The sequence below is a fragment of the Phaseolus vulgaris genome, chromosome 10 (genome assembly GCF_000499845.2).
Source record: "Phaseolus vulgaris cultivar G19833 chromosome 10, P. vulgaris v2.0, whole genome shotgun sequence".
Lineage (NCBI taxonomy): Eukaryota > Viridiplantae > Streptophyta > Magnoliopsida > Fabales > Fabaceae > Phaseolus > Phaseolus vulgaris.
In genome coordinates, this window is record NC_023750.2 from 33,783,510 (window position 1) to 33,795,598 (window position 12,089).

Consider the following 12,089-nt stretch of genomic DNA (forward strand, 5'->3'; position numbering starts at 1 on the left):
TTTTAAATAATATTTTTTTCATGTGATTACAGATGATTGTTGTTACTTGATGTGTCTCTCAGTCAAATTTGATGTGTCTCTCAGCCAAATTAAGATGTCAAGTTATATAATAATATCTAATATGAAAGTTTTTATTAAAAAAAAAAAAAAACGATCGGTCCAATAACTTTTCAATATGTTGCATATGATGGATTGAATATTTTTATAGTTTTAATTCATTCTGTAATAACAAAAAATACTTTATTGTAGAGGAATAAGTTAAAATGATATAAGAATTTTAAAATCACTTGCAGCATGCCAGAATTGAAAGTTTAATCTAACCGGAAATTTAACTAAATTTGAAATAATAATTGGTTAAAATATAAATATAAATAAAATGAAACACTTTATAAAATATAAGTCACGTGCTTAGTAATATTTTACTAAATGTTTATCACAAAAGTAATTATCTATTTACACACTTAACTTATTCACAGTCCATTATCCTCAATTGAAAATTGGACTTGTTCTATTGTTACAATCATGTTTTATTTATTTCTTAATAATCATATATATTAAATTTTACATAATTTAAATTCATATATACTATTTATTAATAAATATTTGCATATTTTTAAATATTAAGAAATTTGACATTGTTCAAACTAAAACATGATAATACATATTATTTGATTTTTTTTAATATTGTTTTCTTTCAATGTAATGTAAATACAATCCACTTTTAATCTCAGACTTATTTCAAAACAATAATAATTAATATAACGAAATCATGATATATTCTAAAGCAGCATATCAGTCCAGTCCTTCAATGATACTGAAATCAAGTTCACATCTTTGAAAAATACAGCATATAATGTTTGTTACAAATTGACACCATGGCTCAAACTTTACATGAACCAGATTGACCCTAAATGCCAGTATTGCCCCTGAACCAAAACTCAAATGTTGGATCAGTGTGATCACAACACCTAGGTTACTGACATCTAGCTGTGCAAAACTGACCTATAGCTAAAAATTAAAGGATGGCATAGATCTTCAAAATATTTAAGCTTCATGAGTAATTAATAAGAGCAAAGTAAAAAAAAATGAGGGAACTGCTACACTATGTATTCCCCAAGAATCCCCTATTGATTTCTTTTCTTTGTAGTCCAAAAAAAAAAAGACAACACCCTAAAAAGCCAGAGTATCTTATCAAATGTGAAATCCATCAATCAATCACACTATCTCTATCACCCCATTACCTTCAAATTCCTTTTGCTTTGGTTGAGGTGTAAAAAATGCTACGAGAAGAGGATTTCTTCTAAGGCATAAAACAAAATCATTCTCGGCAATCCTTCCATCATCATCATTATCAAATAACATAAAAAGCTCATGGACCTACAAGTAACCAGTTTAAGTCAGCCAAGCTACAAAGAGTTTAAGAATTTTTATGACAAATAATCACCTCATCCGCATTCCAGCTGATGATAACAGGTTGGATGAAATCTCGAAACTGATTTGAAGGGAATTGAAAACATGTTAGAGATAACCAGACACTTTGTAAAGGAAAATAGGAAGGTGAAAGATTACAATACCTCTTGTTCCACAATATAGGGCTTTACTGCACCACCACACCCAGCAAAGGCTTCTTCACAGGCTTGATGGAACCCTGGCTGCGACATGACATGGGCAGATCCATACAAGAACTGGAAGCAACAAGCAATTACAAGCAAGTGCACAAGACATAAGTGTTGCAATCAAACAAGAACATTTTGAACCTTGTGTTGCAGTTATTGGTCAAAAACAACAGTGCATACAGATGTCATAGCATTATTTGCTACTTCCAATCTTCTATATAGCACAGAAACGTGGTACATCATCACAGATAGTTACCTGTCTGAAAGTAATTGTCCCACACTTCTCCACATCAATGAATGAAAATATCTGTAATAAAATGTAAAACATAATATAATCAACAAAAGATGAAAAAGGCCGCAAAGTGAACTTAGGTCACGCTCAAGTTCAGGTTTTGGCAACAGAAAGTAGAAAAATGGCAAAGAGGAAGTTAGAATAAATTTTGCTAAGCTGAAAAATGCTGCAAAAAGGGAAGAAAAACTGAATGCAGAAACTTGTTTCAAAAATTTGAAGTAAAAATCTCGTACCATTCTTATAATAATATATCATAAACCATGTCACGCAAATGGAATTAGAGAATGTAACAAAATATGCAGATTCTAACATAAAATCTTGATTTAATCCTCGATATTAAAGAAATCTATTTCATGACTAACCTTTGCAGATAGCGGGCAAGCCTTAAGTCTTAAAACCCTCAAGAAGTCATGATATTGGACACGACCACTGTAAGCAAGATACAGACTCCGTGATACAATTGGAAAAGTTAACCAAATACAATGCTAGTAAAAAATGCACACAAAAAATTAAACAAAATTATGGATGCTAAAACATTATCTTACCCTAATGTTACCCTAATGTCTTTGCCCCAATGTGTATAAATGCAAGGATGTATAGATTTTTCACTGAGAATTGCCAGCAATACTCCTGGACAGGAGGATTGATTAGCTTGCAATAGGTTTCTATAGCTCTATGGAGAGGTACTTGGAGAACAGGTACCTTATTGATTATGGTTAAAGATTCCCATTGTATGAAAATTGTTTATTGTCTTGCATGTTCTTAGGCATGTGTAATGCCCTTGTTTGACGGAAATGGGAAACTTAAAATTCAATCTGTAAAGATCACATGTGCAAGAATCTAAGATCCCCAAGCTTGAAATAGCAACATGTGCCTGTACACCTAAGGCACCTTAAGGAAAAAATAAAGGCAATTTGAGATGCTACTGGTAATCTATAAGAGACAAGAGACCCATGTATCAATCGTATAAACATCCTGTCCGGATCTCCAATTTGAGAAAATGTAATTAATGGATTAGTTAGCAAGTTAGGGTGGGGGAAGAAGGATAGGAGAAGAGTCATGTCCTATTTCTTGTTTTTTTCTCCTGCTCAACAAAAAAGCTATTTTCTTTCTATTTTCAATTCTATGTTTGAACAAATTGGTCCAAACTTCCAGATCTTTGAGGGAGAGTCAATTAGAGATGTAGGAAGCACAAATTTGGGCCAAGAGCATTTTCTTCCATTTGTCGGGGCAAATCTAATTGGGTGGATTGCTAGGACTGAAAAATTCTAAGGTACAAGAAATTCATAAATTCCACAAGCTGCAATATGCATTCATGAAAATGGAGAGTGTGGCAATGCTTTGGTTCTATTATTGGTGCCAAGAGAACCTGGGTTTAGTTTGGGAACAATTTTCCACATATTTAATAAAAATATTCAAAGATAAATATATGGTAGGCCACATCTTTGAAAGATGACTGCCTTGAACCAAGAGCAATCTGAGATGGAAACTTACATCAAAGAAAAGGAGTCTTCCACGGTGCTTTTGAAAGAGAGGACCAACATTTCTGAGCTAAAACACATGTTGTGCAATATATGGAACAGGAGGGTGATCACATTTGACTAAGCAAGACAAGGGGTAAAATGCATTGAAGCATAGGATAGCTCTTTAGACAAGAAAGGTGAAACTTCCCACCTTTGAGGGAAGTATAGAAACTTATTAAAATATTAGCCATTTTGGGTGTGATAGTGATCAATTGCAATTCTTGAAATAAAAAAGTATAAGTAAATGTAAAGAAGGTTCAGTAATCAAGAACAATACTATGTGGTGAAGCAACCAAAAATAATGAAGCAAAATTAACCAGGGAAACAAATATTATGATGGAGGAAAAAGTTGTTGCATTAATAAAGAGAATGAAGAATGTTAGCTGTGAAGAGCATTTTCTCGATAACCCAATGGCAGAGTTGATGAAAAAAAGGAAGCCAAAAGCTGAGATGCAATCATTGTTGGACCTAGATTTGATCATGAAGGAGGTTGGAACAACAATAGCCTTGGACTTTAGCACTAAACTTTGATGCATACATCAATGATTGCTTAACAATGGAATCATGACAGAAGGAAGATTCGGAAGCTTTGCATGTAGTGGCCAGTTGGCTCTCCCTATGGCAGGAAAACATCACAATGTTTTCAAGGGCAGATGAAGATGGGCCATGGTATAAAGCTGTGAAGAGCATTTTCTCGATAACCCAATGGCAGAGTTGATGAAAAAAAGGAAGCCAACAGCTGAGATGCAATCATTGTTGGACCTAGATTTGATCATGAAGGAGGTTGGAACAACAATAGCCTTGGACTTTAGCACTAAACTTTGATGCATACATCGATGATAGCTTAACAATGGAATCATGACAGAAGGAAGATTCGGAAGCTTTGCATGTAGTGGCCAGTTGGCTCTCCCTATGGCAGGAAAACATCACAATGTTTTCAAGAAGGGCAGATGAAGATGGGCCATGGTATAAAACTTCTACTATTCCAATCTTGAGGACAGGGTTATTTGCTAGGAGGATGAATTGTCGGGATATAAGGAGATGGACAAATTTAGTTAACATAATTTGAACATTAATAGGTTACTAATTAGTTAGAGGGGTAGTTAGATATAAATAGAGGAAGGATAGGAGAAATTCAGATTATGATATTGTAAATTGAGCATTGGCTCTTTGTAAAAGGAGAAACCCTTTGCAAAGGAGAAACCATCGGAGAGAGTGCTCTCCCCATCTCTTGTTCTTTTGATCATATTCAGCAAAAAAAAATATTTTCTTTCTCATTTCAATTCTTGGTTCCTAAGACTTCCTCTGAAGAATTTCTTTCATGAGGTCTTGCATGGAATTACATGAAGTTAGCAACCGTAAGTATTTCAACAATCATTTCCCACAAAGAAGGTAATTTCATTGTGAACGATACAGTAACACCATCAACTCAAGTAAAAACTCAACATTGATTATCATCAATATTTCAATTGCTTACACCAAATATAAACATCAATTAACTAATAATGTTTCCCTCCCACTGTACTAGAGCAAGACACGTTTTTCTAGTTAGCTACAATTACAACTTACACGAATGTGATGTTAGTACCTGGGATCAGGATTCATGGACAAAAATTTATCCAGAAAGTCCACAGCTTCCGTGTTGCTGACATGAAATGACTGAAAAGAAATACAAAATCTCTATTACTATTCAGTAATACCACATAGGATTATCAGTCAACAAGACAGGATATGTCATACTAACACCATTTTTAATATACCATGATACATAATATTTTATCCCTTTCACCGGGATTATTATTAGGCTCAAAAATTATGGAGCCAATCTGAGCCACTTATCAGTTACCTATATCATCCATTGACATAGACAAAGGGTGGTTACAGTGGCATTTGCATATAATAAAAAAGAAACAGATTCAAAAACTGTAACCCAAAAGCTTACTTAGTCTTAAACAAGCTGAGCAAAAATATAACTTACCAGAGACTTGACAATAACAGGAAAGAGAAAAAGAAGTCAAGGGTATATTTTAAAAATAGAACATCAATTCAAACTTGTTTTATTTAAGGGACTCACTTCTTCCAACTTAGTCATTTCAACCATATAACTCGAAGGGTTCTCCTGAAAAATTCAATCCAGTTAAAATGTCAGCAACAACAAAATTGGAATGCTGAGCATAACTTCAAATTTTAAAGCAATGATGTAATAGAAAGGAAATATTAAACATAACCCAGGTACCCAAGGTATCTATATTTTACATTAATACTGCAGCTTTTATTCCTTAAGGTGTCTAATTAAAGAAATACACTGATTTGATCCTAAAAAAACAAAGACTCAAGGCAGGCACCTAAACATACGCAAGTCACTGGAAGAGTGTATTGATTCATGGAGATTGAGAAAATAGTTGTGGGACTGAGAGAATTAAAGAAAGATAAGTTAACCACTGAGAAATTTGATTTTATTATATCACTTCAATAATTAAATAAACAAAAAGGAGGACTTCAATGGAAGCATGTGGCTAAATCATGCATGCTAAAACTGTTGGGTATTATCTATGTTAGTAGTAAAAAATAATTAAACAGTGATAATAAGGATTGATGCAGCAGAAAATAACATGACTAGATTAAAAACTGACAAGCTTGTTCTCTCAGATAAAATAATAATATTATCAGCCAACGACTATTTCCCTGATAAATTATTGAATTTCAATCTCATAGTAGAAATTCAAGTAGTTGCATTAAAAATCCATGGCAATTGTCTCATCGTCAAGAATGATTTCCTAATATCAAGCCAACAAAAATATTTTTGGTACACAAGAGAATTTCAGTTTAACCCAGATTGTCATTCAACAGCAAGAGGAGTCCTTCACCCATAACACAGCACATTGAAATCATAAATCTTCAAGAAGAAGAAAACAGTAAGTAAAAAAGTAAATACAATGCTAGATTTGTTTACTTGTTTTCTCTTCCACACAAGTTTCATCTGTGTGGCATAATTCTTGGTTTTCCCTTTTTGTTGGCTTTTAATGTACAGACGTATGCAGGTGATTAGAGGCTTACTCATAGGATATTGACAAGAGTAAAAAGGAGATTACATGCAGTAGACAACAGTAACTGAAATATCAAATGTGTTTAAATATGTGAATATTCATCGTCACAGTTGATCTTATACACAATAATCTATAAATGCACACCATCCTGACATTTGATTTTGAAGTTTGAATTTGAGAATTAAATATAATAGAAAACAAACAAAATTTAAAAGTGGAAAAAACAATTAAGTAACTAGGATCAAGATATAATCTAAACCAATAAAAAAAAAGCACACCTGTTTTGCTTCTTGTGCTTTCAAATTAAGCATTATGTCTCCATAAGAATGTCCTGTCTGGACAGCATTCAATGCAGTTGCAAGAGCGCGGCTAGTCTGCATTTATCCACTTATTAGTTGTTGAATAGTTACTAACTAATGACATAAGGAAGGATTAAATTCAAATCATCCAATATACTTCCTTGTAACAAGACAGTGATAGAAGAGATAAAAAGGGTAAAAAGGATGCAATATTACACAAGTTTTGATCAAAATCCCTTTAGATAGGTGTACTCCAACTTTCACTTACACATACATGCATACAAGAATATATATATATATATATACACACACTTCAGCATCAGTTTAATGCGTTGTTAGCATGCCATTTACAAACATTAACCAACATGTAGGCGCTTTGTAATACTAGTGATTCATGATGTCTACTGGAATCCTATGTGCAAGTGCATCATCCCCATCAATCCTGCCTATAAGATGGATCCTAGAGATCTAGACTCAGCAATTTGTGCTCCATAAAGCAATTTCTAATTTTCATCTCCAAATTGTTGCTATTTGGAATATTACAGAAATTTCATTTTCACACAAGATTAGGCTGAGGCAGATTAGTGCCTCCTTGAAATTTAGGGTGAAAAAAATTCAAAGATAAACTTTATACAATCTTTAACATCAATTTCATCCCTGAATGTTCACCCGTTCATAAGGAAACCAAAACACCACATTTACCCATATAGGTAAATGAAGATTCCTAGAGACAAATCTTCTTCAACTGAATTCACAGCATAAATTTATATACCAATATGGATTTCAAGGATCGTACTGTTACAATTGTTTCTGAATTTAGCATATATGAGCATAAATATTAAAATTTATATGAGAGCTTCACAACAAAACCAGAAAACTCACCCTCTCCCGAAAATGTACAGCAGTTTCCTTATCATCCAGGGGATAAACAACTGGAAGATATTCTATCTGTTCAATTCAAGATAAAAGTTCAAAGTTACTTCAAAAATAATGAGTTTCCGAAAGTGATGGATTAAACACTATTAAGAAAACCCAATCCATAAGAGAGTATACCTCAAAGAAGTTGTGAAATTGAGTGAACATCCTGAACATAAGCTTCCCCAAAGAAACATCACCCCTAACAATTTTAAAAAAACTAGAATGATATTTTATTCTTACAAACAACAGTAACGAATTGCTAGGGGTTTCACATATAATTTCTTACCAGGATTGGTCAAAGTGCACATGAGGATAGCGTACAATCACAGGCTGGATTGGGTATCCTGGGATAAATGCACCAAGTTGGAAGGAGATAAGGTTCCTGCCATTAGTTGTCGTTCCCTCAGGAAATAAAAGTACTCGAGGAAATTTATCACAAGAGGCCCTTCTCTGTTATTCAGTTCCTTGAAAGCAGATTTCTGTATCAAATAGCTTATAAAATTGATAACATGCAAAATTATATGAAGTAATTCATGCCCAACATATCTTTTGTTCAGCCCAGTTAGTTTTGAATAATTTTTGCTATTCAATTCCACAATCAGAAGTTACTGTTACTTACTTTACAACTAGCTAAACCCCCACTCAGCTCCGTGGTTCTTTCAAGATATTATGGGCTAGACTTTTCCTAACTTATTTACAATCTCAATAATTAACATAACACATTCTATAGTAATAACATATTTAACTACACCTACTGAAGGCCAACAGAAGAAAACAAAAAAGAGGAAACACTTCACCGCACATGAACAAAAACTTCTATTACCGTCTCTTGCTACTCACATCAGCCATACACTTCCTAAATCATCAAATATATTTTACAAAACTTTTCTACAGATTTGTTAAAAAGTTTTCTAGAGCATCAATTGACAACATATCAATAATCAAACAACAACAATCTCCACATATAGACCAAATAACAATAGGCATAAAAATAGAAATGTTTTACCTTTATATCCCTGATAGTCTGCCTCCTTGATGATGGTAAGAATCTGTTAACATATATGACCTGAAAACATAGAAGTGGAAGAAATGGAAAATGGCAGAATGGCAAGTATACTTTGTATTTGTGAATGTGCATACATAAAACGTAACCAATAAATGAGATTACCTGCATTGCTCTTATAATTGTGCCAACAAAAGGTATGGAGTCATGAGACTCAGATGCCACAATAGTGGGAAATAATTCGTAGAAATAGAAGATAGGTTCAATGTATGATACATGATTGGATACAATTATAGGAGCAATTTCCCTTGGTGCAGGTTTTCCTTTCCGTTTTATCCACTGATAGCTGCAATTAGCAGAAGAAGACAATAATACAAATATATTCATGTTTCAGAACCAAAATAAGGCAAGGGTGTAAATAAATGTAAAAAACAAAATGAACTTTCAAGTAAAAACAACCGAATAACCATATGCTTATCTGCATGAGACAGCATAAACAGGGTAAATAGTATCTACCTGAGGTTTGCAGTCATATAATACGCGAAGGCACTTACTTGTTTCCTTCAGTCTTTTTCTAATTTACTATTAGTTTTAACTGATCTCTCTAATAAAATTCTTATACGAATATACACACGTGTGCACATACATGGCACACTCTACCCCATATGTTCCCTTCCATAAAACAAAACATTACAAGGAAACCTCCAATTCTTATTCATAAAATTATAAAGAATACTTCTTTCTTTTTTACTCGTCCCTGTCCTCCCTTAAACAAAGCAATTACCATAACTATTTGCAGAAAAGCCAATTCCAGCATTTCTCTGGCATGCATTTCACCTGCTTTTCCCCATCATTTCCCACCGCCTAACCCAAGAATAAAACCAAAAAACTTATTTTAAAACGTATCTGCTGAAATAACGAGAAAATCACCGGCCTCATTTCCATTAACAACCAAAAAAAAAATGCCCCTTCCCCCATCCTCACTCAACTTTAAGCTGTCACTTTCCTCACCAACCACAGTTATGATCTTCACGACCTCCAGTCATCATTAAGCAATTCCCATCACAACGTAACAAATTACCATGTTGAGCAATAATTGCATGTGCCCAAATGCCACATCAACGTACTCACTGCTCGTACCCTAAACAATTGTTTTACCTAGCATACACTGAAAAAAGAAAAACGTCCCCAAAACCCCTCTTATGAAAAACAAAACACATGAATAAGCAAACAAATCAGTCTGTGTTAGCTTAATAATCATTCTCCCTAAATTAAAACTACAACTTTTGGAAATAAAATTAAAAAACCGTTCCAACTTCCAAGAAAGCACTTAATCCTAAAAGCATAACAAACAGCATCTAAAAAAAGCCACGGACACAAAATTAACAATGATCTAATATCAATTGAAAAAATCGTAACCGAAGGAGGAACCATAAGCGAAATCAAGAAGAATACCCAAACGAAAAAAGAATGCATCTGGCGCACATTCTTGTGATCCACATAACCCTACACCTCCACTTCGGCATGGGATTCTCCTTGTCCTTCCACCCTTGCAGTGCCACCTTCGTCGCCACGTACCCCACGGCGAGGCACATCCCGAACAGCGCGAGCCGCAGCAGCGCCACAGGCAGACACAGGATCGTCTTCGCCCACTCGTAAAGCCCCTCAACCACCGGCGTGCCGTTGCGGAAGGGGTCCAGGGTTGCGGTAGGCGGCACGACGAGCTCGTCGTCGCATCCGAGCGCGCGGTAGGGGTTGCCATCGGCGGAGGGAGCGGCAGAGGAGTGCACAGTGAGTACGATGTGATCGGAGGCGAGGAGCGGGGAGGTGAGATCAGCATCCGCCATTGGCCGGTGGAGATGGAAAAGCGCAGAACCGTAGAGATACCGTATAAATACAGTAGAGAGGAAGTGGAGCGAAACGTAACGAAGAAGGAAAAGAAAACGGCAAAAGAACGAAGAAGAAAAAGTGTGTGAGGAATGAGAAAATGCAAATTGCGATTCAATGATGCCTCATTTGTGGTGCTGCATCGTTTTATTTCCTTCTTTTATTTCATCGTTTATCGTTGATTTTGATGGCTTTTTCGCTGTGCCACTGTACCCAAAATATTCAAAATTAATTTCATTCATTATATGAAATTCCTTTTTCAATATATTATTCATTCCTTGTATTTATTATGAATTTGTTGATAATTTACAAAAATTAAATTAGTCACTTTTTAATGCAGGTGTGGGCAAGTGGGAACTTCACATATGTCTCCATATGTTTTCGTGTTAGCATGTGTCTCCTTGGTGTTATCATTAGTATATTATTATATTATTATATATTTATTTCTATTTTTTTATATTTATATATGAATGAATTATTAATTTAAGAAAGGGTTTTGCAGAGAGGAACACGATGTGGCCACTTGTTCTGTGGATCTTGACATGGATGTAGCCACTTGCTTTTCATATGGATTTGGGAACAAAAATTAATAATATTTATGTACTATTATTGTCATATAAATTGTATAATAAAAAGGAATATTTTTTATGCTTCGAGGAATGGTAGTTTGTTTGTACTTTGGGCAGCAAAATAGTTTGGATTTTGCAAAACTAAAGAACAACAAAATGTTTTTAAAAAATATAACTATATTTGAAAATGATTAATTTATTGATACTATATAGTATAAACTATAAATAGTTTTTCTAGTAAAAATAATTCAAATGTGTGAGTTATTCTTTGATAAATATTATAAAAGAAAAGGTCAACGTTAGCACAACAGTTTAATTTTGTATTGTTTCATTTTACTCTTTTTTTAGAGTATCCGTAGTTTAATATTTGTTTGGTGTTAATTATAAATTAAAAAATGAAAAAGAGAGAAGAAATGTTAAAGTATTTAGAAAAAAACAAAAGTTTTGATCGGTGGTGGAGTATTGATGAGAATCTATGTAGTGGATATTCTTTAGCTTTTGTTTGGATTTTAGATTGGAAAAAAAAAGTTGGAAAATGAAATTATTTGAATGAAGAAAAATATATTATAAACAAAATATAAAATAAGAAAAATAAATTATAAGCGATGTAATAAATTACTTTTTAAATTAATCTATTTATTAAATAATTATATCGTTTTATCTTAGAAATAGATTTGTGTTTAATGTTGAATCTTATGTATTTTTCCATTTCAACAGATAGTTTCATTAGGGTCAATTATTTCAACTAATCATTTTAGAGTTCAGAATTTTTATTTTTAAAAGACGTATTTAGATGAAAAAAATATATTTAAATTATCTTTAGCCTCAACTCATCACAACCTATCAAAATATTTTATTATTCATATTTATGTCTTGTAACGAGATAAAATATATATTTTTAAAAAATTACATTAAAATTAAAATAAAATTAGAAT

The 12,089-nt window shown here is 33.4% G+C and overlaps 1 protein-coding gene across 1 annotated transcript; it reads right to left on the minus strand.

Annotated features, from left to right (window-relative positions):
* Positions 1 to 809: 809 nt before the first annotated feature.
* Positions 810 to 10,821, minus strand: LOC137818249 (lysophospholipid acyltransferase LPEAT2). Its single transcript, XM_068621548.1, has 14 exons — positions 10,154 to 10,821; positions 8,864 to 9,044; positions 8,702 to 8,761; positions 7,982 to 8,145; positions 7,831 to 7,894; positions 7,660 to 7,725; positions 6,757 to 6,852; positions 5,506 to 5,550; positions 5,020 to 5,090; positions 2,271 to 2,337; positions 1,873 to 1,923; positions 1,575 to 1,685; positions 1,445 to 1,492; positions 810 to 1,377 (listed from the first exon to the last, which is right to left on the minus strand). The coding sequence occupies exons 1-14, from the start codon at positions 10,543 to 10,545 to the stop codon at positions 1,216 to 1,218; spliced, it is 1,578 nt and encodes a 525-aa protein (XP_068477649.1). The 5' UTR covers positions 10,546 to 10,821; the 3' UTR covers positions 810 to 1,215.
* Positions 10,822 to 12,089: the final 1,268 nt, after the last annotated feature.

What these genes read in the sequence shown, in the direction of transcription:
- LOC137818249 (XM_068621548.1), bottom strand. Translation starts at nt 10,545, where the DNA reads ATGGCGGATGCTGATCTCACCTCCCCGCTCCTCGCCTCCGATCACATC. An exon ending in TGCATTCTTTTTTCGTTTGG is followed by an intron (nt 9,045 to 10,153) that starts GTATTCTTCTTG and finishes TGCTAATTGCAG; the next exon opens with CTATCAGTGGATAAAACGGA. An exon ending in CTGTACATTTTCGGGAGAGG is followed by an intron (nt 6,853 to 7,659) that starts GTGAGTTTTCTG and finishes GGATAAATGCAG; the next exon opens with ACTAGCCGCGCTCTTGCAAC.